General features: G+C 39.7%; 1 protein-coding gene across 3 annotated transcripts; it reads left to right on the forward strand.

The window, feature by feature from the left end:
• The first annotated feature begins 8,124 nt into the window (after positions 1 to 8,124).
• On the forward strand, positions 8,125 to 14,335 carry MRPL42 (mitochondrial ribosomal protein L42). 3 transcript variants are annotated; one of them, XM_050323534.1, is made up of 6 exons: positions 8,125 to 8,151; positions 8,944 to 9,125; positions 10,458 to 10,521; positions 11,460 to 11,544; positions 12,813 to 12,976; positions 14,203 to 14,335. In XM_050323534.1, exons 2-6 carry the CDS (start codon positions 9,044 to 9,046, stop codon positions 14,246 to 14,248), a joined length of 441 nt encoding a protein of 146 aa, XP_050179491.1. In that variant the 5' UTR covers positions 8,125 to 8,151; positions 8,944 to 9,043; the 3' UTR covers positions 14,249 to 14,335. The 3 variants fall into 3 exon arrangements, with proteins under 3 accessions (XP_050179491.1, XP_050179492.1, XP_050179494.1); XM_050323535.1 differs by lacking the exon at positions 8,125 to 8,151 and adding an exon at positions 8,326 to 8,688 and having other exon boundaries at positions 8,968 to 9,125; XM_050323537.1 differs by lacking the exon at positions 8,125 to 8,151 and adding an exon at positions 8,672 to 8,688.
• Positions 14,336 to 27,064: the final 12,729 nt, after the last annotated feature.

Genomic DNA, 27,064 nt, shown 5'->3' on the forward strand with positions numbered 1-27,064 from the left:
CCTCAAGACAAGGAAGAACTTTACGCTGAGGGTGGCAGACCACTGGAACAGGCCGCCCAGGGAGGTCATAGACTCTCCCTCTCTGGAGACCTTCAAAACCCACCTGGACACATCCCCGTGTCATCTGCTCGAGGTGACCCTACCTTGGTGGGGGTTGGACTGGATCATCTCCAGAGGTCCCTTCCAACCCTAACAAATCTGTGATACTTGTCTTAATAACACCTTGTTGGTGAACCGCCTTCTTTTTCAGTAGAAAGAGAAATATTGTAGACATTGGACTGTAATTATCACACAGGAACACAATGACATTACTGCTGCATAGTAGGGCTGTACATCATTACTGGCAAGAAATAAAAGCACAGAAAGATGAACTAATCTCCTGTAGGTTACTCACCAGGATGGCAGCACAGGAGTAGGACCCTGTGTACAGATGATTCCCTATCAAGTGTTTTCTCCAGGACTTGTTTTTAAACAGGACATAATTTCTGTATACTCTGGTAGAATCTAAAGTCCTCTGCCAGCAGCAAATCTGGCCTTTGTAATTGCTAAAACAACCACAGATAGTACAGTGTCCACACCTGTCCTTCAGGATTTTCCACTCATCCATTACTGCCATAACTGTGTTCTGGACCATAGCCTGCATCGCTCTGTGTGCACATCCTCCGTTTGGCACGTGTCTTGGAAGAGTTTCTTGGAGAAGCACCACAGGTGATCCAGCTTAGCATGCTTTTGCTTTCTGCTCCCCTGGGTAGATCAGTACTTCACTCTTGTTCTGGAGTGCAGTGTTGTTGTTAAAATGTATTTATTCTTCTCTGCCAGATTATTTATTTTGAGCAGTATGGTACAGGGATTCTTTACCCACAGAGTTTTTCAAATGTACCATTAAACATAAGACAGTGCCATCAAAACCACTAAAAGTTGTAAAATTTCTGGGAAGGCATGGGAGGGAGGACAGAGAGGAGAAAAAGAGAGAAGAAGAAGTAGATGCAAAAAACTAGATTTCCACAGTGCTACAAGTGTAGTTTGTCAAAACTTCCAGATTATTTCAGCATCTTTTTTTTCTTTTTTTGTCATGTAAAACAAAGATTTGATGGGAAAAAATCCTGCTTTCATCCTAAGTACTGTAATTAATGAAGTCATGCATCCTCATTTAGGCAGCTCTCCTTCCTGACCCAACCTGGTATTTTTCTTTTGCTAGGCTGAAAGATTTAGATACTATATCCTGGTTTAAATTAAATTCAAATCTTAATGGTGATTTGTGATTGCTAACTGTTTGCTCCCATAATATCCTAAAATAAATCCTGCACCTCAGCCAGAATGTGAGCAAATCTGGAAATGTCATATGCTGTATTTTGTCAGATATGTGCTGACAAACAGATCCAGGATATCAGACAGGACTCTGGATGTTTGGTAAAGGCTTTGTTAGATACTATTTTGAAGACAGAGCTTTATGTCAGGGCACTGAGTGTACAAATAGACCATAATTGCTGTGACAGCCTAAACAGGGGCATCCGCCCTCACCCTCCTACGAGCCTCGGTGTTGAGTCCTTCCTGACCTGCACCTCGGCTGTGCCTGCCTGACTGTCTGGAGCTCCCAAACCATATTCAGACCTGGCCTGTTTCTGTGTCCTGCCTGATGATCCCCGGACCATTGACAGGCCCCACTACAGAACCCAAACTGTTCTGCTCACTGGCCTCTGGCACAGTGGGGCTGCGCCTCGTCGATGGAGTCACTGCTTGGCTCACCTTGGAGTGCCCTCGGCTTCTGGCCCACCCACCCTGAGGGAGCAGTGCTACCCTTGCTGGTCCCTGATGCTTTGCCTCAGAGTTCAGAATGCCTGAAGATGCAGGTTCTTTTTAGAAAAGTGGTATTGTCATGCTACAGTGGCTGCTGGTTGATTATATAAAGCAACATTTATATTTGCATTTCAGAGGAAATTTAGGTACAATGTTCAGGAAGACTGGTGTCACCTGTAGTCCCCATTCGAATAAGCATTCATTCCTACAGCCTAGTTCCACCAAGGCCTGCCTCCACAGTGGTTATTGAGTGTGTAGTTTCACATCAAGGTTACACCACTCTGTATTTACATTGCTGCTAAAGAGCGCTTCTGCCCTCCTCCTCTGCCACGCACCACTGCTCCCTCAGCTCACACCATGACCTAACCCAAGATGAGCTGATCGAAAGCACAAATAGTTCCTGGGTGAGCAGTGAGCTGCTGTGAACCACAGGCAGTCACGCAGCTACGCAGGTGAAGCACAAGCAAATGTGCAGGAATCCATACCTGAGGGGGTGAGAAAGGGCCTGTCTATAGTTCCCTGCATTAGGGATAGTGTGGAACCACATATCTGAGGTCAAGTTATACCAAACAGCTGAGTCAATCTGTTAAAAAGAGGTCTTCTTACTTCCCTTTCCCATCTCACTTGTTCCACCCTCCTTCTTCATGCACAGCATTTCCCCCACTGTTTGTTCTGTTGAGCTGATGCAACGCACTAACTTGGCTGAAAACCAGCCCTCCAGTCTGGTCTTCTGCTGTACCAGTGAATTGGTTTGGCTGTCACTGGGGTCTGTCAAGCACCAATGACAACAAAACGTAACACATGTGGGAGTGAAATTGCCCATTGTAGTGTACATGAGTTATTAACGCAGCTTTGGATGCCTCTTTGCCTTTTGGAGAAGCCACAGACAACATTCAGCTCATGCTGTCTTTCCCTGCCTTATATTCCTGATCCCCTCCTGCCATTCATCTGTATCTATTGGGGTGCAGGAGTTTGTTTGGTTTGGGGTTTCTTTGGCTATGTTACCTTTCTGACCAGCTCACTGAGGCATCCGAGCTGTTACAAGAGGAGCAGCAGGAAACAGTGAGAGGTGGCAGATGTAGGATTACCCCCTTCTACAGCAGTGACCTGTTCTGTTGGCTGAGCTGATCCTGTCCCACCACACCTCTGTGAGGTGAACAATCCTCCTCCCACAAATCTATGATCATCACATTGTTCTGGGATTACAGTGGTTCTGAGAACAGTTAGGCAAACAGCTTATTCACCAACAAAATGCTCTATAATGCCACTGTAGGCAGGAAAGGTAAAGAAGTAATTGCAATTAGGCAATTAATACTCCCAGAACAATTCAATAGAGCTGCTGGCCGTCTTCCTGTGACAGCTTTTGCTGTCATGGAGTTACTCACTGAGTGGGTGCATCCAGGCCGGCTGAGCCTGTGACTGACTTATCTCACTTCCTCCTCCTATCCCTCTTTGCAATCTTATAGAAATCTTACTGCAATTACAACTCTATTTCAGACCCCGGATTCTTTATTTGTGCATAAAAGCATTTTTCTATGTTTGTCAAATATTGCAGAAAATCTGTTCTACAGCAAAAACCAGATGTATGTATATGTGTATGAATGAATTCTCACAGTAATATCTGGATTTTATATTAAAAATTTTCAGTAAGAGTATTTTACAAGAGTTGCTATGAACCCTATGTACAAATGGGGAAACTGAGGCACAGAAGTGCAGTGTTTTTCACTTAGCCCTAATTTAAAGTGTCACTGGACAATTTCTGAGTTATCCTAAATGGCAGGAGTAAGAGCCTTCACTGTAGCAAATAACTTTAGATTTTTTCCATTAAGTAGCTGCTTGAATAGAGCCATAAAATTTACTTGAACTATGGTAATCAACAGAAACACAAATTATTTAGGCTGCATATGACTGCTCAGTTATTTACAGTTGCAGCTTCACTCCTTACCAGTAACAAGATGGACGAGATGACATGAGATATGCTAAAGAATTAAGATGGCCTAGGCGACATAAGCCTTGATTTTTACTCTGGGTGTTTACAGACTGACTTAAAACAGAAATCTGTCTACAATATAACTTGACAAGACTTGAGAATTAAGATCATAATTAAACTACAAAGTCTCATTCAAAATTTGATACCTACATTTATAGGATAACCTCACAGAAATTAAGATACATTATTTCAGGAGTGGAGGCCCATCCATCTCCATTGTTAAGACACGACCTTTGCAACAGAAAAACCCATCCGTTCCCAAATTCAGTTCCACTTCTAGGTACAATTGTATAGTACCTTTTCTACCCCTGATTTAAAAGGAAATAAAGGAAATAGAATGCTCTTTCCTAGGAAGATTTTGAAACATTGGTTTCTATGAAAAAAAAAAAGTATTATATTCAGTTTGCCAATAATCCAGCCTGAATGATTTCACCAAGTAACAATTTCTTGAATATGCCACTGAAGCAAAAGAGCTAGAACTCCTAGGTCCCAATTTCCATTTCTCAGAAGGGCTCTCTGTGTGTGTGTGTGTGTGTGTGACTGCTCACATAAAACCCAAGACCGTCCAGATGCCATCTCTGATTCATAAATTTGCTCCTCTAAAATAAAGCCAACCAACATAGTCCTGACCTTATTACTACATGGTGTTTGTTGCCTAACTAAAGCAAAAGTCTGATCAGTTAGAGCATTTCCTGGAGAAGCTTGTGACTGTTTGAGTAGAAGCAGGTTGATGGTTTATCTTCAGTGAGAGAGCAACGTAGAAACCAAACTTGCCAGATTTTTAAAGACATGAAGTCCCAGAGGTCTGGAACTCACCATTAGCACCTCCACAGTATCTCCGCAGGTAACAGAGAGAACAACCTTCTTTCTGCTGAGCCAGTGCAAACTGAGCAATTCCCCCTCCTCTGTCTACAACCTGCTGAAGCAAGCCAGGCCATTGGCAGTTATTAATAACCCATCTCCAGACATGCTGGAGAAGTGTGTAATCACACTTCTGAGCTCTCCTTAAGCAATTCCTATCTCCCTACCAGAAAGTTGTAATCTGTCAGAACAAGCTGCTAAGAATAGACTCGCAGAACATTATGTGTCAAGGAGGGGGTAGACCTCATCTACTATCTCCTAAAAAATCTTTTTATAGAAACCAGATAAAAATAGCCTGGAAGCCTAACAGGGTATGTGGCTCGGTTTTTTAAAAATAAAAATAAAGCTCTGCAGTACCTTCAATTGCAACCTTTTAGAAATAGGATTTAAATTGCAAGATTTGCCATTAAAGTGATGTTTTAAAAGTACACATTTCTGGAATAAAATCCTTACAGAAATACCTACAGGTTACTCTCATTTAAAACTAATTATGCAATAAGGATATCCGGGGAATCCGAAAGCTATTTTATGAATCAAGATTTCAGAGGGCTGTCAAGTGTTCTCAATGAGCTCACATAAAGAACAGAAGATTGTTAGCGATCTCTGATGAACTTTGCAAGTGATATTCCATTGCAGCAATATGAAAGAGAAGACTAAAGGTGTGGTAATTCTCCTGGTGGCTGCCCTCCTGTCTGGAATCACAAATTCCCCCTAGAGAACCATCTAGCATTTGCCATGTGACAAAAAAATACCATAATTGAAAACAAGCAGTACAGGCTGTAGCTTCAAATTAAAGAGCTTTCATGGATCTTTACAATCTCATTGATTAAGCCATTAACGGCTCAATACCACCAGCCTATAAAACCCCATCCTTAGAAGGCTTGTTGGTCACATTCATCAGTAACATTAGAAACTCTACTTTTTCAAACTTGAGAGCACGCATATCTGCGAGTCTGCACCTGTATGCAGTCCTCAGGAAGTACATATGGCACTGAAGAGTAAAAAATTATCTTGATTAAAGCAAATAAATTGATTAGGAAACAGTAACGTAGGAGCACCACAGAAGTCTTCTTATATTGCAATCATGACTAATATACTCAAGCATACTGAAATTTAGTAGTTTTTATTGGGAGACCATTTTTAAGGGGCCAGCAAGAGGTTTTTCATTTCTTTTTTTTAACAGTTGCTGCTCAATATAGAGGAGTTAAAAAAAAAAAGTGTCTCACACTGCAGAAAGAAACAGGTGAGATTTGCAATCATCTCCAGCTGTGAAAGGAGTTCATTTCAAGGTTTCTGCTGCACAGCAAAGAATTTTTTTCCTGTATGGATGAGCAGTATGCCTTTGAGAATCAGTGTTTTGTCCACTGTCTTGCTTGTATTCAGCTTCAAAAGGCTGTTCTTTATCCAAGGGTGGCCCTCATCCTAGTACAAGGACTTCCTTGTGGGAATCATGAGCTGGTGCACAACAGAAGATACACAAAACTGTATTGCTTCTGTTTGGTGTTTGAGCCAGATCAGACACCTTTGTAGCTGCACACTACAAGAAACTTGATAGAATGACAAAGTGAATTGATCTCCACAAATCTTGAGGAGTCTTATAGTGCAGTTGTCATCTCCCACCTTGGTTGCATCTCTCAAAGCAGTATATAAGATATTTTGGCCCACCTCTACTCCCTTTTTCTAAGGCTTGATGAATCTAACATTGCAAGAAGCTCCGAAATGGATGTCTTCCCTCTTCCACTGTAAGGAAAAATACTCACAGAGAAACCTTTGCCAATGCTAATGGGAATGATCAGCTACTGACTAGTGATTTCTGTCTAAACTTTTGCTTTACTTCTGGAAGTTATTAGCATAACTACAACTCTGCAGCTACAGAATCAAGTCAGACGTGACTGAAATTGTGAGGGTTCCACCGATGATGACATGAAATTGCAGTACCACAGCCAGAAAAGATGCAGTGGTTTGAAGATATCTGGAAAAGGTTGCAGCCTTTTAAAAGGCATTATCTAAGAGTCTCTAAAAGGGTAATGCTGTGAAAGGAATGGAGACAGAGTCTACTGATGTGAATTAGAGAGGCTTTATGGACATTTGAAAGCTTACAGTGCTGGAGCCATTTCAGATACTAAAACACCAGATCAGATAACTGATTTTTGTATCTTCTTCTTGTCTTTTATCAATGTTGTGTAAATATAATCTTGTCTTTGAAGCGCTTTTTGACTAAATCTTCAAAAGAAGCAAAGCAGGTAGCCCCAGAACAACAACGTACCTGGGGTATTCAGGTGAGTTTTCAGCATGCCTTAAATATTGGAAACATGCTATTTCATCTACATAAACCCAGGCCTTCCCTGCAGAAAGGTATTACAGGTACTGCAAGGGTTTGGCAGGTTGAACAGAGGGAGCCGGTGCTGTGTAATTTAACCTGGAAAGCAAGCAGCCCATGCTCACAAGCTTGTGAAAATAACCAAGAATGCTAGAGATGTCTCTTCAAATTATGGGATCAGAGGGGGTTATTTTGCAGGTAACATAAGACTATGGCACATTCCTGGGACTGGCAGTTGCACTGCTGCCTGTTGCTGGGGCTTTGTGCCCTCTCCCCCAGCTGAACAGCTGCTGCTGATGCCGGGGTGCCCCTTGTGCCTCTGCTATGGGTTTCTGAGCCCCTGCAGCCCAGTCAGCACAGCGACCACCAGAGAGCACTGAGGGCAAGTGGCAGGTGTTTGGTGACGGGTTTGGAGGGTAAATCCTGTGAGGAGCGGCTGAGGGAACTGGGGTGCCTGGAGAATAGGAGCCTTGGGGGTGACCTTAGAGCTCTCTACAATTACCTGAAAGGAGGTTGTAGCCAGATGGGGGGCAGACTCTTCTGCCAAGCAGCTAGTGACGGTGTTGTCCGCAGCAGGTTATTTCTGGCTTGCTGCACACTGGGTAACGAATCTGATTTTTGTGGACAACAGGACGAGAGGAAATGGCCTCAAGCTGTGCCAGGGGAGGTCCAGTTTGGACATCAGGAGAAATTTCTTCTCTGAAAGGGTTGTCAACATTGGACTGGACTGCCCAGGGGGGTGGTAGAGTCACTGTCCCTGGAGGCGTTCAAGAAACGACCCTTTGTGCCACGGTCTAGTTGTCTAAGTGGAGATCGGTCACAGCTCGGACTCGATCATCTCGGAGATCTTTTCCAACCTAACTGATTCTGTGACTCCGTGTCAGCGTCGCTCCCCCTGGCCCAGCACGGCTCGGCCCGGCCTAGCCCTTCCCTCCACCACATTATGAAGCGGCTCGGGGCTTGCGGCCGTGGCAGCGCTGAGGGCGGAAGGAGCAGGAGGTGGTGTCGGTACCGGTATCACTGTTGCTGTCAGGCTCTCCTGGCCGGCCGGTCCGCACTACGTGTCCCGGCATGCCTCGGAGGAGCCGCCGGAGCCGGAACGGGAGGGGAGCGGGATCGGGAGGGCTGCGCGGCTTCCGCCGGCGGGGCGGGGCGGGCGCGGGCGGCGGGCGGTGCCACGCAGGTGAGCACCGGGCAGGGCCGCGGCAGGGGCTCCGTGCTCTCCGAGGGGCCGCGGGTCACGCTCGGGGGCTTCATAGCGGGGACTCTTGTGCTTGCGTTGGCGGATTACCGATTTATTTGGTTTTTAATTTAAATATTTAATTATAAAAGGGTCAGTTTTCGTTTTTCCGCGTGTCGCTGGACGCGTGTCCTGTGTCTTTAAGCTGTCTCCAGTTCTGGTTTTTAAAGCATCATAATAAGTTTCTCTTTGAAGCAGTTTTTTTTTCTCAGTAGACAGTGAAAATATAAGATGTCTTGCTGCTTCTCTGAAGTCTGGGGTAATATGGTATTCTAAACGGTGGTTCTTAGTTTTCGGGTGTATTGGTTTTGAGATGGATGAAACCATCTGACTTAATTTAGACAGTTTGTTAACTACAGCAGGTGTTATTTATAAGTACTTCTGTTTTCATACTGGGTGACGGTATTTACATTGTGAACAAGAAGAACATGTTTCAGGAATAATTCTATGGTGTGTGCAGAAGGAAGGATCAGATTTTAGGTGGGTGAGTACCATTAGAAAAACCTGTGAGAAGACCCAAGATTGGAAGTTTTTTTAAAAGTTAATGTTTTCGAAGACTATCTCTCAGTAAATAAAGTATTGTATGCTTTTGACTGTTAAAAAGGCAGGTACCAGTACTGTAAATAATAAGGACCTCTAAACAATTGACAGATAATGAAGAACATATTGCACAGATTTTATTTATCCTTAAGATATTCAATAAATTTAATTGTTAGTCTTCTATATCCTGAACAGTTATGAAACTGGTTTCTTTCAAAGAGTGTTCTACAGAGAAAAAGGATACGTATCTCTGAGTTCCATCGAGGCCAGGACTGCTTTCCTCTCTGCTGTCAGCATGGCAATGTCCCTTAGAACTACATGGGCCAGCCTCCTTTGGATGCGTTCAGTAGCAAACTGTAAGCAGGCCCCACTGCACAGTAAGTAGCAATGAATTGTAGAAGTGCTATATTAAAATTTGTTCCTTGAGAGCCTCTGTCCTGTGTAAAGTAATGGAAACATGGAAATGACTTTTCTGTTTGAACAGAATGAAGCCTGATAGTCTGTACTCTCTGCTAATAATTAAAGGACATCTTGATCTGGTGGGTTTTTGTCCTTTTGAAGCTTTCATGGTTCACATAGGATACTCCTCTAACATTAATTAGCTTGTAAAGACCAACCCTCTTACCCCTGATTATCACTGAAGACTTAAATTTATTTTTTCAGACTTATAAACAGTGGTGAGAAAAGGCTACAGTAAAATCTCATTACTTAACATAAACATTATAAGAATAAGTAGAAACAGGCAGTACTACTTTTTAGATTTTTGTCTATGTTTTAGTTGTCAATAAAAAGACGTAGGGGAGATAGTAAAGGTGGTAGAAAAGACGGTAGTTGAGTAAATATAATGGACACATTACATTTTAGAGGTTAGCGGGCAAGGAAGGGAAAGAAATCTTAGGAAGAAATGCAGACTATTTGCAGTTTACCAGAACTCAACTTCTCAGTAACTAAGATAATTTAATAACTTGTGGAAAGCCAGATGCCTATAGTGTGATTCCTGTCTAAGGGACCATTACTGTTTAACACCTTGCATTAGGTTTGCTTTTGGACTCTGATCTTAGAAGTCTTTTCCAATCGAAATGATTCTGTGATTCTATTAAAAAATGTAAATCAAACCATGGGTAAGGAACTTTGAGTGATTTATGGTCCAAGCTGCTCCTTAAAGCAGGGTCAGCTCTGCAAACACATTGGGTTGCTCAGGGCTTGCTGAATCTTTCAATTCTCCAAGGACTGAGACTGGACACACCTGCTGGGCTCCAGTCCCACTGTTGATTGTCGTCATGAGGAAAGCATTTCTCTACATATCAAGTCAGAGCCCTTGATTTTGATTTTTATAATAATGGTGCTATGAATGAAATTACAATCTTCCCTCTAAGTCATAAGGTAATGTTCTTTGCATTATATATATATGTGAAGAATATTCTCTAATGGTGAACTCTGTAGGTATTTTGTTCATACTGTGACTTTTCTTAGGAGAACGATTGGAAAGGTAAGTATAGGTCATAGCTACCTCGATACTGTGGGGTTTTTTTATTGCATTAGAAATCTGTGTAGTAAAGTGAACTTCTATTTAGACAGTATTTGGGTTTTATTAATCTAAAAGTGTGTAGGATTATAATCCTGATTGGGACTTGAAACAGAATGAAAATTGAAAATGTAAACATTCTTAAATGGGCAAGCTCTGTTCCTTACTTGGGTTCTTGTTGCAGAGGGAGCTGTGTATCATGCTTGCCATAAATCTACATACTCGGTTCTCCCTGAAGACTACAACTGGTATGTAAACACGCTTTGATGGGTGGCCTTTTCATGTAATGTCTATTCCAGGGCTACTTTCTCTGTCATGAAGTTGCCATATAATGATATCAAACACATTTTCTGCCAGTATTGGATATATGTAATAGTTTTGGCTCAAGTACTGTTTCCAATAGTAATGATAGTGAAGTTAATATTTCAAAAAATAAGTGTAATGAAAAATGATACTGGATCCATTCTGATGATATCGATGACATCAACATGTTGATGACCCCAGTACCCCTTCAGCTGTGCTTGCACAAGAGCAAAAGTAGCTTAGAGTAGTCATTTCCACTGGTGCTCATTGTTAAGACAAAGTCCTGGTATATTTGTGCTGCTGCATAGGAAACTTGTGTAGAAATGGGAAAAGATGATACAAATATAGTGAGAAACACAGAATCCATGTCATCCATGGTTTTAGGAAGCTTATTGTGTCATGGGAAGGGGAAGGAAGGTGAGAAAAGCCATATTCCCACAAAGAAATTCTCAGTAGGACATCTTGTTCATCATCTTTTACCAAATAGAAAAGTTGGAACCCCAAACAGAGCTTTGTTTCCAGTTTTTTCACTTCTTATGAAGGCGTATTGTCCCAGAGGTCAGTCATTATCCCCATCTGTTTGGAGTTGTATATGCAACTATTAAAGTGTTAAAGACTTCTTGTCCAACCCATATTTCCAGCTTATTTTAATACTTCATATTTCCAACTTATTTTAATACTTCAGCTCTTCTTTCCTCTCCGTTCACAAAGAAAGATGAAGATGACTGGGGGAACAAAAAATTGGAAGTTCAGATCAAGTACCTTATTTTATATAGAAGGTTATTAAGAGTTCACAAATGAAGGGTCAAATCCAGTTTTCTTTAGGACTTGGACTGCTCAGTTCAGTGTTTCTGAAAATTATAACTTTGTTTTATTTTCATAGCAAAGTGGAACTTGCAGTGACATCAGATTTGAAGACAATTGTCTGCTACCACCCTTCGCTTGAGATTCCATATGAGCATACAAAAGTATGTGCAAATGTACACATTTATATTTCTTACTCTTGTAAAAGCATTTATTAGTTCACAAGTTTGAGTCTTTAGGGCATCTTTTTTAATTTGAAATACTGAGATACTCTTTAGTATGTAATCAACATGTCTATGAAGTAAGTGAATGATGAATACAGCTGCTGCCACAAGGAGGAGCTTGGTGAAATTGAGGGAAAGTTGCAGAGTAAGAAAAGCTCAGATATCACAGGATATAGTAACTCAAAGAGAACTAAACAAGGCAGTCAAATACTTGTGCAGGGCAGAGAAAACTAGTGTCTGTCTATGAACTACTCAGAGAGGATGTTCAGAATGCAGGTTATGGTGCACGGGTCTGACTGTGCACAGATGCTACTGTTTTCAACTCAAACTTTAAATTCCATTCAGCACTCTGGAGTTCTTAAAAGCCAAAAAAACCTTTAAATACTAATTTTTATCTATTAGTAATACTTTCAGTGTGTTCTTTGTATTGATGAACATAAGCCTAGTGTTGTGACTTAACATCTAGATAAACTTCTCTAGTGTATTCTTCTTGTTTGAATTTCTAGTTCTCATGTGCCAGTAAAATACTGCAGCTGGTAACTATTTTGCTGAAGTACCCAATGTGACAATTCTCCATTGAAACTTAGAACCTTTTAGCACTCTTTGCCTGCAAGTTACGTATCTGTATTTTTAAATCTGTCAGTTGCACGTGCCTCAGGAAAAACAGTGGAAAAGACTCAAACAAGGAAAAATATTTGTAATAGTGCTAGTGGTTAGGTTTCCAGTTGAAAACAAACAGCTTTGTCTTAGCTGGAGCGTAAAAATTTAGGAAGTGACATTCTTCTCAAAGGTACACATCAGCTAAAAGCTTTTTAGCAACAATGATTGTCACTATGAATAAAATTCTGATTAGGAATAATATGGATACTTTTGTATTAGTAGAACTTGAAGCTTTTGATTCAGCTAGTGAATTGTAAGAATGACATCAGCAATAATGATGACAAGAGTACTGGTGTTAGGGGTAGGGTAATCAGCTGTGGCACCTGAGATAATTAGATGTTTCTAGACATCTGCTCCACAGTGGGATGGTTTCTTTTGGGATGGGCAGGCAGGGGCAATAAACAGCTTGTACAATTGCAGGCATTCTTCTGTATTCCTTTGGTTTCAGCTGTTAGACAGCATTACAGTTTACTCTTATGTAGCCTGGCTTTTTGACTTTCTCAAAAAAAAGAGAAGAAGGACATACTTATACATTACTGTTTTTATAGCCCATACCACGGCCAGATCCAGTGAATAATAAAGAAGAAAACCTTGATCAAGTTTTGAAATCCAGACTGAATGAAAAAGAGCTAAAGAACGAAAGAGGTCCTACAATGGAAGAGCTCAGCAAAATGTTTTACACAACTAAACATCGCTGGTATCCTGTGGGACAGTAAGTATTTTCTTTTCAATGTTTGTTCCTTTTGGAAGTAAAGGGAAATACAGGAACAATTTAATGACCAGATTCAGGTCTAGGATGAGTCCTGTGAGACAAGATATGTGGACTATTACATACAATTTTAAGTAGTGTTTTGTAAATGGAAGACTGTATTTCATTAGGGTTTTTTAACACTTTCCCTTTGGTAGTCTTTGCCACTTTTGTCACAGTGTAGCAATTTCTCCTATCATCTAGTTAGCTACTGCTTTGGGTCATTATTAAAGTTACATAACAGAATCTAGTATGTAAAACACCCTCAGTGGACAAAACCAAACACAGCCTGGAAATGTGCATTGTCTATTCCTTAAAAGAACTTTTCTGAAAAGAGCCCTCAATTGGATGATTTTCAGATTTAAGAGCAGTAGAGGTTTTTCATTTGAAATAGTGAAAGGTGCACCTTGGTGTGCCTTGTATTGAGAAATGGAGGAAGAAAGGTGCAAATGTATGACTGAGCTTAAAGAGGAACTGTGTACATTCAGGTATAGTAATGGAAACAATCAGCATTCTGGTTTGTGCTACTCTCTTCCAGTCCGTATTACTACATATCTTGGTAGCTGCTAATTTTATAGCTGTGAAGACATAACACGTGCAAATTTTGGGGGGTTTATTGTCTGCAGAAAACTTTAATTAGTGTGCTTTGGGAATAGATATAAGGAATGGAATGGTAGGACTTTCATGACCAAAGGATAGCTGTCACGTTAATGAGGATCAATCAGGATCTATCTTGTTTTATGATGCATAATTAAGAGGAAAATATGGATCAGTTTTTGTTGTTAAGAATTTGTTTTTCAGTTTGTCTGTAAAATACTACACTATTTAATGCACAGTCTGGCGTCTGTTCTGTCGCAGTTCGTTTTAGCCAAAGGGAAAGCTGACCATGTAATAAAATTAACTTCACACAAAGGATTAAGAATAAACAGCAGCCTTTGTGCCTATTCAGCTGTAGAACTGATTGGATTATTGTGTGCTTGTAGCAGATATAGCAACAGAAATGAGTAGCGTTATGTAACTCCACAAACAACAGAGATGACATCTGCTGAGTGATGATGGGTAGTGCTTGTGTGTCTTGTGTTTTGCTTATATATATAACCTCAGATCACTTACTGGGGGCAAAAATATCAGGAAAATAAAGACTGTCCACGGTCTTTGCATTCACTACACCTTTTTTTTTTTTCTTCTAGGTATCATAGAAGACGCAGGAATCCTAATCCTCCCAAAGACCGATAATTAAGACAACTTAATTGTCAGCACTTTGTTGTTAATCTTTATTAGAAATAAAAATTACAGAAAATGAGATGTTTAGCTATGACAAAACATGCTTAACTTAATTTGACTGTTATTTTCTACTTAAACTAATTGACAGAAAAATGGCACTGATGAGACAGTGTCAGTGGAGGCAGTTGTGCATGTGCCTGGTCAGCACACGGGCCGGTTTTAGAATGGAGAATGACATGTAACAGGCCTTGGAGTGCTCTGATTAAACTTGGTCACAGCCTCATTGTTTATAAAGTGAATCCATACAAGTCTTGTGTCAAAATGGGAAGTCTAGGAATGGACACATTAGGGTTTGGTGGTTTGCTGGGCGTAATAATTTTTTTCTTCTTTAGAAATCTAGTAACAGGAATGCAGGTGAGCTTGAATACTGAGGTGTTAATGAAATAGTGTTTATGAAAAATATTGTATGAGGTATTTATGAAAACAACTAAATAGTTTTGCTTCTTCTGTTATACTTGTAAGATACCTGGTTCCATGTTTAACTCTACATCAGCCAAGAGATTGTATTTAAGGCTATTGTTGTGTACTGAAAACTGGCCAATTTGATTTTAATTTTTAGCATCCATGGAATCACAGAATTATCACAGAATCATCACAGAATCAACGAGGTTGGAAAAGACCTCCGAAAAGACCAAGTCCAGGCCTTGATCCAACACTGCCGTGGTTACTAGACCGTGGCACTCAGTGCCACATCCAGTCTCATCTTAAAAACCTCCAGGGACAGAGAATCCACCACCTCCCTGGGCAACCAATTCTGATGTGTGATTACTCTGTAAAACATTTCTTCCTAATACCCAACCTAAACATCCCCTGGCACAGCTTAAGCCTGTGCCTTCTTGTCCTTCTACTGGTTGCCTGTGAGAAGAGACCTCCTTTCAGGTAGTTGTACAGAGTGACAAGACATAGTAACTGGCCCTTCAAAATCACCCAGCGTTCCCAAATACCTGAGAACTTCTGTGTGCATTTGTGTCATGGGCAGTTTTTTGTTTAATTTCACCCCAGCTACTGCTCAGTGAGGATGCTGTGTTCATGGATAAATTGGAATAGCTGTAGCTGTTCTTTGAATCTGCAAGGTAATCACTGAAGACTCCCAGCTCTTTGTAACTTACTTAGGAGGAAGGATTGACCCTTTATTATATAAAATGCTTTAAGTTAAAGAAATTTGGTCTGAATCTACCTCATTGCTTTAGCATTTTGTAGTGCTTAAATGTTCCTGCTTTTGTAATATTCTATGTCATCTAGTATTTCTTCCCTCAGGAAAAGGCAATTCTTTGCTCTGATCTACAGTTTTAGGCATCAGCCTTCTGATAAAAAAGGCTGGCTTGTAACGTTGTGCCTCAGCAGAGATCCCAGTGACTTCATAAAGCCCTCCCAGCAGATCCTTGTAAATAATCAGAAAATAGTTACTTCTTGTATAGGATACATTCTTATTGCATTTCCTTTCCAAAGCAAGTTGGATAACTTTGGAAGGTTTTTGTTTCCTCTGTTAGTTTAGTGCCATTTTGCCAGCATGTGTTAGCTACAGATTTTGCTAGAAGTTGGGTACTGTATGGAACCTCTAATCGTGGTCATTGTTAGTTTCTGAAAGTTATCACTGAATCACCTTTTTTTCCTTGAATGTCCTTAAATTGTGAAAAAAGCGATGTTGGATGTGTGTAAAAAGACTGCCTTTAAATACTTCTGGAAAATTTTATGTAAAGCTAGTCTAAGTGCATTTTTAAATCTGAATGCCGGGTAGCTGATAATGGTTTTTCATTGCTCTGTTGTGCTTGTAAGATATGAGTCCATGCTTAAGCTGACAGCAGCCAAGTGATTTTGGCTCCATATTAATGATGTGTTACTCACATAACAAACATGCTGTTGTGGAGGAATGTCTGTGGTGTCTATGCAAAGGACATCTGCTTAACTCTGCAAGTTCAATCCCATGAACATAATTGTGGGGTTTTTTCTGCCTAGAATATAACTTTTAAAATAGTTTGTAGTAATTTCTAGTACAACAAATTTTAGTATTTTCATCAAGTCATGGTGCCTGGTACTGACACTGGCATATAAGTGAGCTTACATCTCATGTAGTGTTTTGTTATGTTCCACAGCTTAACTACACTGAGTCCCCATTATTTTTAGAAAGCTGAGACCTAATTAGTCACCATTTGACTTCACTCCAGTGTAAGAAAAAATATTCTTGGACTAATTTAAACTTTCAGTTATTCCCACCACCACCACCACCACTTTCTCCAATACTTTTGCTTATTGCTGCCTAATACTGCTTTACGGAGTCATTTTGCTTTACAGAGACCTTCTGGTATGGCCTTATGTCTGTTCTTGCCTAACCCTGTTTATGAGCAAACATCCACAATCAGTGTAGGAATTCTGGATTTCTCAATGTTTCCCAAACATTTTTGGATGCTTTTCAGGCATGTTGAGGGTTAAAAATCTATGATGTGCTTGATTGCTATCTTTAAAGTGCTTTCTCTTCTGACCAGTTACTGGAAGCTGAGTCTAAAACACATGTTCACTACATGTGCCCTCTGACATTTTGTTATTAATTCCTAGCATTGATGTTTTACCCCTGCATTGTGCTGCCTCTTTCAATCTTTCTGTGTTTGCTTCTACTAAATCTTCTTCTGGGGTCATCTGAAGCGTGACAATTAAAATACTACTCTCAGAGTAATTTGAAGCTCTCTTCTTGATTTTCTAGGTATCAAACAACTACATAAAAACATCTTTATGTTTCTCTTCACTTGAAAACTTGGAATTCAAAATTCGTCCACTTGATTCTTTTCCCACTTCTATGCAAAAGGAAATCCATTTGAAAGTTAGTTTGGGACTTCTGTTTTCTCTTGCTCTTGTCCCTTGTAACTGAAAACTTAAGTTGCATAAAATTCACAATGTTGAGTCTGCTGTGGCACTTTGTATCCAATTTTGGGCACTTAGCCATTTAGACTTTGTATCTAGTAGCTATTAAGTGTTCCAGACCATGTTAGTTCATTGCTGTGGATAGTATACAGTTGGGTAGTCTAACTGATTGATTTTTGGTTTTTAAATGTCTCACTAGAAGTCTCCTCAAGCCTTGCTTGCCTGCATGCCTTTAGAAAACTCTGTTTCAGTCAACTCTCAAAAATTTTGTCCGTAATTCAGAGACTCACAAAATTGTTAGGTTTGGAATGGACCTCTGGAGACCATCCAGTCCAATGCCCCCACCAGGCAGGGTCACCTAGAGCAGGTGACACAGGAATGCATCCAGATAGGTTTTGAATGTCTCCAGAGGAGGAGACTCCACGACCTTCCTGGGCAGCCTGTTCCAGTGCTCTAGAACAGGAATTCAGACTGTTTAAATTGCAGTTCGATTTATCCTGATGCCCAGGTGAAAAGAATTATTCTCACTGCCTCTAGTTAGCTCCGAATTAAAACCGGAAGATGCTTTTTAAGACAGGCCCTTTCTGTGCGCCAGTGCTGATGTTCTGCAGATTCTGGGTACCACCACCAGGAGGCAGCCTTGTCCAGGAACGGCGCTGGATCTGTCAGAGACCCTCGAGGACTTGGCTGCGTGGTCAGATTTAACCGAGACGGGCGTGAGCTACAGTGCTTTACTTAAATTTGTACGTACTTCAGAGAACGGAGCTCCTAAGCAGGTCCAAAAGTGGTTGGATTTGAAGGGTCAAATGTTCTTATGTGGGGTTTGCCTGTTTGCTTTGACTTTTGTAAGGTGTCTCAGAGATGTATGTTCATGCTTAACCAAAAAAGCTCCACCCTCCCAGTTTGGGAAAAAATGAGTCGACAGTGAAGCATGTGACAAGTGTTGTGTCTTTATGTTTCAGTTCCTCATGGCTACAATGGAGGCAGCAGTTACCCACCCACCCACCCCTTCCTCCCTTCCCACCCCTCCAGCTATTCAGTCCTGTAGAAAAGTTCTCTTCTTGTCTTTTGCTGTTGTATTGGGTCTGAACTTCATCTGCCATGTCCAAATTCTGTTGTACCAGAGTAAATCGTTGTGGCAGGGCCCTTATAAGTCACAGTACTGACTGCTGTTTAAAGCTAGCACTGCATTTCTCACTTACTCCAGTCTTTATGAATTTTAGCTGCTGCTTTGCTGTTATTTCTCGTGTGCTCATTCCATCCTTAAAACCAATACAAAGTTATAAGAGACAAAATAGATGTAGACTGCATTCCTCAACTGTAATAGGGGATGTATATTTTATTTTAATGCTACAATTTAGTAAGTGACTTAAAGCAAGCCCACTAGTAACCAGAATAAAGACACAAATCATGTATCCACAATATATAAAAGTTGGATTTATCTCCAGGATTGAGACAACTACTAGTTAGACATCGAAGCCTGAGTTAATCTTCATAAGCTCCCGTTATAGTCATTTACATGGAAAAAATACCTACACAAGGCAGTTGATCTTATTTTAACACTTTATTGTATAGACTGTGTCACACAATTGTTCTCTGGAGGTGCATTTTCCTTCTCAGTTGAAGGGAGGATGAAGATGAGATTCAGATATCTGTACTGGGGCAAATGAAAGCAGTTCTACCTTTTTTTTTTTTTTTTTGAGAGAGAGTATTTATGTAAAAGGAAAATACTTCTCTTAAAATTTGAATAGAACTATTTTTGATGTTTCTGCTGGCCTTCAACAGCATATAGTCCATATATAGGAAATCTTGCTTTTCTATATAGGGTAATTCACACACAATTTGTCATTTTGAATAAATTATGTGTAGGTTTTTGATCTCACCTCATATTTAATCAACCCTCCAATGCTAAAAGATAATAATTAACCTATTTTGTTTGTTTCACTCAGTGTGTAGTCACAGGAGAAATAAGGTAGTTATGCATCTTAGTGGCACCTGTTCTAAAATGAGCTCATGATTACAACTGTTACCTCAAGGTGCTTTTAGAAAAATGACACAATAAGTTATGATTTACTGAGCAATTTGACCAGAATTATCTGAAAATATGGATACAGTTGACACAGAATGTTAGTTCCACTGTTTATAACTACTGCAGATCAGACAGTGGGAGCAATGTAGAAGCTGCTTGAACTAAACAGCATGTTTGGCCAGCAATTTTGCATTGCATGGCTTCTGGAGAAGTAAAAGTTTATGGCCGGGTGTGCCACTTCAGTGAAAGTCATGATGTAGGTGAGAAGTGATAATCAGTGTATCTCAAAGATTTTTAGCACCTAGGGGCCCCTCAAGAGGTTGGAATGGCCAGTAGAACTAAGAAACTTTGCCAACTGGTCTTTATGAAAAATAAGTAATACATACAGAAAACAATTGTTCTAATATTCAGCTTTACTGCTTAACAAGATGAAAAACAGTCTCAAGTCAGAGGCGGTTTACCTTTTTAAGTAAGGCCAGTTTTGACTACTACTAAAGTTTACAATTGCTCAGCAAAAGAATGTCCCTACTAGCAAAATATGAGATATTATAAAAAAAAAAAAAAAAAAAAAGGAATTCTGGAAGAGCTGTTTTTAGCATCTTTTCTGCTAGAACTAATAAAATTCTAATCATGTAAGTACCACCAAAAAATTCAATGAACAGTGAAAAGTGATTGTCGAATTAGGCTACTGCGTCAAGTTATTACAATGTAGAATAAAGTTTAACCTAAGTAAAAGATTAAACTATTAAAGCAGGACCCTACTGTACAAACATGTATTTCCTACTCACAAAACAGAGCTTAACAGTTTCAAGTGAAGATTAGTGTTTCTTAAACACTGCTAGTCATCAGCACTAAGTTTTCTAAACACGGCTAAACACTACAGGTTTCTCATTCAAATATTTTTGATTTGTTTAAACAAATAATAAGCTAAGTAGTGTTTTTCTGAAATTAACATCAGTAGGAGTTACACTGCATCAGAACTGTGCTGCAGTAGTGACCCTCACCATCTGCTTTAGTTAAGACACACTGATGATTTCAATAGAATAATTGAGGAAAAAAATTTCCTTGACCCCTAGTTAATTAATATTTGGTTGGTATAAGTAGCATAAGGCTTCATATCCTTTTTTTGAATTTATTTTCTAATTTTTAATCCTGACTGGTTTCAGTATGGGTTGACTTGTTATTTTCCAAGAATAGATGTTTATAGAACTCCCTTTTCCTTGTGCCATTTTTCATATAGCTAAAATCATGGCATTAGTGATGGGGAAACTGAGGTTGGCAGTGAGTTCCACAAAATTTAGAATTTTAAGAAAAATGATTTCCTAGAAGACCAGTGCAAGCAAAATTCATGGGGAGTTTACCACAAGCAGAGGTAAGAAAAATGGCAGAGAAACTCCCTTTCTAGAGAATATGTTTCTACCACATCTACTAAAATAGGTGGCTCCAGTAGCAGACAGATGCTTGGGACCCCTCTGAGCTCATCCTTACTGCGGCAGGCTGGGGAGCAAGCTCAAGCCCCTGCTGCTGCTCCCCACAACTCCTCATTACCTCTCCATGTTCCACCAAGCCCTCTCTCAAGCAATGGTTTCCCACTGCTGCAGGGAGAGTCTGCACCAAGCACTGCTCCTGACATCACATCTTGTTGGACTTCACACTGCCTGCTCTTCCAAACTGCTCAAGCTGTGCACCCTCAAACGTGACCACATGCCAAACCTATAACACACCTCCTCACTTTCATGCTAGGAAAGCACTCTTCTCACAGCCTGTAACACAGTTTCTCATAATTTCAGATACTTCAAAGTATCTAAAAAGATAACACAAAAGAAATCAGAAGGGCAAGTTGGGTCTCTAGGGGCACCAGAAAGAGTCCTAGGAGGACTGTGGGATGTGAATATGGGAGTCTGCTCAAGAGGGAACTAGCTCCAGCTAGTGTGAATATAAGCTATATATATTCCCCTTATATTCCCAATATAAGTCCTTCTTAACATCAGGGACTTCTTTTTTTTTTTTTTTTTTTTTAAGAAATACAAGTTTGCCCTCTGAAATCAGATACTGTGAACTCACAGCATTTTTACAGATTACCTGAGCTTAGAATGCCTTCATCTGTTCAGAGTACCAAGTGTGAATGAGTCTAGCACAGGCTTATACAGACACACAAAGCCAGCAACTCACACGCATAATTACTGTTCTTTAAACAACCTGTGTCATGAGGATTCTCCAGTCCAGTTCACAGATGCCCCCGTTGAGACTCCTGTAAAATTAAAAGGATTTGTCTTCTGAATAAAAAAATATACAGAGAAGAAAGTGCATTTCTGTAACTTCAAACAAAATCCGGATTCAAGAGCAAGCATCTCCTTACATAGTCCATGTTGGAGTAAATGAACCATACCAAAGGTCAGTAAATGTCAATGTTCTGTAATTTTCAGCCTTCAGAGGATCAAAGAAATCTAAAGAAGTGGTTCAAGTTGAGACATTTGGCAAAATAATGAGGTGGAAAGCTTTCAAAGTTTTCTGGAGAAAAAACTCCACAGTAATTGGACATAATTCTTAAAATCTTCATTTAGGCATTAGTAAATAAAAATGCTATTTCCTTTTCTAAGCTAATGAAATGTCAACAAAAGAAAATTGTGGTATAAAAACCAAAGAGCTGTTTTTCAGTTATTTTCAGGACGTAAGAGGTTTGTTTATTCAAAAATCTGTGACACCAGCAAATAAGCTGTTCACTTTAAACAGTTTTGCCAGGTGTTGTTTTGGGTTTTGTTTGGTTTTTATTTTCATTTTCAGCTGTACTTGTACAATAAATTAATTTTGCTAGAAATAGCAACCAGTTCAGCACAGATTTTTTTTAACAATTAATCTCCTTACCTAGCATACTTTTGTTGCCTTAGAGCAGCCCAAGGAACTGATCTTGAAAATGCCCAAGGAGATTAAAAGATAAGCTTCAGTTGATTGTTGAAGGATAACTTGGAACCCTAACTGATCAGTCGTTTGGGGAATTTCATTGTTGTTGCTTCACCTCTTCAATCAGCCAGTCCAAAAGGATCTCACTAGTACCTCTAAGTAGGAATTTTGACTAGATTGTCAAAGCTTCCAGAAATAATCTATTTTTAAGTGCTAAGTATATAAGTGCAAATTAAGTGGAAACAGCTGTTATTTACGTTCTGTGGACACGTGGTTTCACTTCCTGATGGATAGGAGAAGAAAAAAAGCCACTGAAAGATTGAAGTGCTATTAAAGAAAATGGAAAAAGAGGGATCTAATAAAAATAAATGCAATGGACCACACTGTCAGGTGGCATACGTTGGTAAAGCTTTACAGGTTTGCCACCACAACATTATATAGCCCACCTGCCAGGAGGACGTGAAGAGCTCCATGTATTTCTTAGAGAAAGTAGGGGAGGAGTTGAAGGAATGAAACAAAAGCATATGAAGAAATTCATGTTTCAGCCTTTTATGCAATGGCTAACAGGGAACCAGGCGTTTTCAGAAATAGTCTCACAGAACAAAGCCACCATTCACAACAAGATTTTGCTATGGACTTATGTTAGTTTGAGATTATGTTCTGGAAAAATTACAAAAGCTCCTGAAAAATGTAAGCAGCGTATTCTAGACCAGTGTGCCTGAAAGTAGAGGGCTGTGCTGAAAAGAAAAGAAAGCACAGTGGGAAATTTCCCCATTTCAATGAACCCAAGCTTTTTATGAGCCTGGCAGAGGCCCTCCTGTGTGTCTTCTGTACCTGGCCCCCTTCACTTACCTGGAGCAGATCCCTGCTGTCACTGAAAGATCATGCTCCCTTCTGCCACACCTTCTGTCTGTAACATCACCAACAACAGCCTAGAGAAGAAAGAAGTAATAGGCTGCCCTCAGAAAAGGTTAGGCATGTTTAAAAATGTACACAAAACATGGCTGCTAATTTCATTTGGACCAAACCCACTCAGTCAAATCAGCAAGAAGAACGTGGGACGGGGAATTAAAAGTGGGATTTTTTTTGCTGGGTTTTCCTTATAGAAGGAAAAGGACTTGTCATACTCGGCACAGTTAAAGCTCAAGCACCACAGAAACATTGATTCTTAAGTGCCTGTTGAGTGATTCCCTCCAAGATTAGTTCTGTTTGGCTTAGGATTGCTTTGTGCCTGCCAGCACTTAACCTGTCGTAACAGAGGCAAAGGTGGAACAGAAATTTCATTCTTGTTCCATTTCAGATACACTCTTGCCTACTGTTCTGTCTTACGCAAACAATACGTCCAATGTCTAAATGCATCCTTTAATTCTTTCCTAGAACAAAGACTGATCTACAGCAGCAGGTTTTGCAGCTTCCTTCCATCTAGCATTATGTGGCAGGAAATGCTGGGGAAAAATTTTGCTATGCCTCAGGCATCTTTCTGGATCAAATTTATTCACAGAGGGATAATTTATCAGAGAAGTGAGCTCTGAAGAGACTACTAAAAATAGTGTTAAAATTTTGAAATAAAGGGCAATGGCACTGAAAGTCACAAAACACGTCTAGCCCAAGCTCACGCTTTATAAAAGGCTTTGAATATTTTGTAATAATTATGGATATTATTTCCCCTCCTCTGTTAATTTATAAAGACAGAGAGATAATAACAAACTTCAGCAAATCTGAGTTTGGTTACAGCAAGCCATCTGTTAATTCTGGTATATGGCAGTAGAGGGCATCTAAGGACTTCAAGTCACATATGGTAAGGGATTAAAATCAGATGGCTGAAGGAGTTAGTTCGTTTACCCCACCCCGTGACAACTTGCCACCTCAAGACCAAACAGCTCATGAAGCTGCTCCTGAATGATGGTAATTTTTAGCCATGCTGAAACTGGAGTTGACCTTAACACACTAGACTGAAAGCTAAAGTTGTTTAGGAGGAGATGCAGGAGTTAATTTTTCTTCCCTACTGGAAGCAGCGCTGTGTCAGAGCCACAGGAAGGATGGTTTCAGATACAGTATAGGGGAGATAGTAACTGCCTCAAGCAATCTATCCAATTTTACATACTACTGTTTGAGCTTTAATTTCCATATAGCTATCAAAACTGCTTACAGGAGGAGCAAGCAATTCTGGGAATGACAGGCCGTGCCAAGAGAAGGCAAGTTATGGACCAATGCTCTTTCCTTAACCAGAAAGAGTAGACCTATGTCTATTTCCTCTGCTGAGCCTAAAAAATGCCAGTCTGTCTGTCTGTCCGGTACTTCAGTTTATGTCCTCCCAACATGCTAATCAGTTATAGAACAATGCCTTGAGCCACCCTGACAAAAAGCAAGCATGAATCCTGACAAAGAGAGAGAAGGTAGTTGGCAGCTAGCAGTGTTTTCTTGTCATCTGTCCAGGTTTGTATGACATTCCACATCCAGCCTTTCTCTATCCTGAAGCAGGGAAAGCAGCCATGCCTGTCTTGAGCCAAAAGAAGCCAACACGTCAGAGGCAGGTTAAGTTCATTACCTGACATTAGCACTTAACGCATTAATCTGAAAAATGTATTTGAGCCCATATTTTTGGTTTAAAAGAAGTTTAAAATTACATAAACACATTAGTAAACATTGATTATTCAAATGTTATTCAAACTCCTAAATACAGCAACCTGTCAGGCCTCATGCTGAAGTCTATTATAGCCTTATCCTGAAATTTAAAAGTGGCTCATGCCTAGGAAAAGGTTCTATAACTCATTTAATGATCCACAGCACTCCTGAAATGTGTCTGCTCTCCATGGCAGCACTTTCAATCATAAACACTTAATTGTAGGAATTCATCCACAAGGCCAAATAATTCTGTGTGAATTAAACCATCTTTAGTATAAGAACTAGAACAGTGATTTTAAAATAATCTTTTTCTAATGGGAGGCCATTTATCCACAGACATATAACCCAATTTCTTTTTCATTTTCCTTTGCACTCAAATATCTCCCCTTTAGAGATAGCCACTTCATCACCTGTTTTGGCTTTTCTTATTAGTTTCAGAAGTGACACTTTGCCAACAAAGGAACTTTAATTACTTAAGGATTGGCCAAGTACAGCAAAGCTGCCTTCATGCTGTCTGTCAGGAAAACTTTTTTCACAGACATCACTTGCTCTCTTTTACTTTGGGAAGTAGGACTTGCAACTGGCAAGAAAACATCTCAAACCTCCTCAGTCTTAAAAGGCTTGTTTTTTCTGGCACCACCTAGAACAAGAATGCAAGATTTCACAGTGCTTTCAGCTGTGCTATCTCTAGGATTTTTCTAAAACAGAGTGTATATTTCTCTAAAAATTCAGAACTTCAAAAAGCGTGTTTCTGAATATGTGTATGTAGAGGTGTATGTGTGTATATACATCTATATGCTCTTTCTCAGACAAAAGAACAAGGTAAATAAATATTATGGTCACAGCATCTTATACTATAATCTGAATATTAAAATCCATAGCATATATTCTCCTACTAGTTGTTTGAAATGAGTGTACCAAAATGGTCCTTTCCAGCAGCCTTTTTTTTTACTTTTTTTCTTCTTACAGCTTTTCCTTCAGTAACTTTCAGCAATATTTAGCTAGTGTTAGTCAGAGTGAAATTGGATAATTCACAAAATAACAAAGTAATAGACTCAGAATTCTGCTGTTTATAAAGAAGCCTAACATAGGATAAAGTGAAAAATGCTGTGTTAATGGTATTTTTTTTTTTGTACTTAGTACTCTGTGTCACCACATTCTACTTTTTCTTTATGGGTGTATCCAAATTATTTTTATGTTATTTTGGTTTTACTTAAAACTACTAAAGAGTAGAGAAACTAAGAAAGCACTACATTTAATTATTTTCACTGAAGATCCTAAGTGTGTCTAGATAACCTCTTACTCAATGCAGTTGAGGCCTTTAGTTTTAAATAGTAGATAGCACGTGATGAGGTGAGAGCTGGACTTAAATGCCATCTTTTTCTGGTCAGTTCCATGCTCGTTGCTGGTCATGTACCTACCTATCCGTGGAGCCAAAGAAAATGATCCTTTGTTATCTCAACCATCTCTGAAGGAAAAGAATATGGATGTAATTTCAAAGTACTATTCTCATAGTGCCATCCCTTGATGGTTTGCTTTTAAACTAAAAGTACTGATTTTCTTTTAGAGCAGCCCTGATTCACAGAAATTATTCACTGAATTTTTTTTATTCTCCTTTACCAAATGTATATTCTCAAGAAAGACAAAGCATTCACATCTGAAGACATAAAAATGGCAGTAAATAAGGTGGTAGCTGGTAAGTAGTAAAATTATCTGGTATAAATCATAATTTATTTCATCAAAACATTCTGTTCCTCAGGAAGCTGGAAAGAGCAGGGTGATTCCATTTATGAAAACATTTGCTTTCTCTATGTTTTATTTATTATGTTTTAGGAACTCTTTGTGAAACAGGCAAACCTTCCTCCTGACTGCTAAGTGAGAAATTCTTAAAGTTCACATTGCAGACCTTGTTTGTGGTGTAGAGCTATAGTTAACTTGTTCCAATTTGCTGGAACTAAAGGCTCAATATTCATATTTCTCTGCTCGAGAACCAGACTGTAATCCACAGACAGGGAGGATCCATGGCAGTTGTACACTGTTATTTAGATCAGTTCAGGTAAACAGTTGTCAAAATATGGTCAATAAGAAGAGGTGTGTGATATGCCATAGCTGGCCTTTAAACTAAAGGGGATTTTTTCCTGACCAAATGGTATGTCATAGATAATGGATATTCTGTGCTGCAGCTTTGGGAAGTAAAGATGCAGAGAGCAAGGAAAGGCCCCTTATATTCTTCCAGGTAGGTAGATAAATCTAGCTTAATAAATCAGCAAGTCTTTTCAGCATATCAGAGCAAATTTAGCAAAATCAGCTGGGTCAAAAACATTACCCCCTCCTCTGCTTATGTCATATTATGTAAA

This window comes from Myiozetetes cayanensis, unplaced genomic scaffold, assembly GCF_022539395.1.
Source record: "Myiozetetes cayanensis isolate MyiCay16 unplaced genomic scaffold, myiCay2020 scf3, whole genome shotgun sequence".
Taxonomy (NCBI): domain Eukaryota; kingdom Metazoa; phylum Chordata; class Aves; order Passeriformes; family Tyrannidae; genus Myiozetetes; species Myiozetetes cayanensis.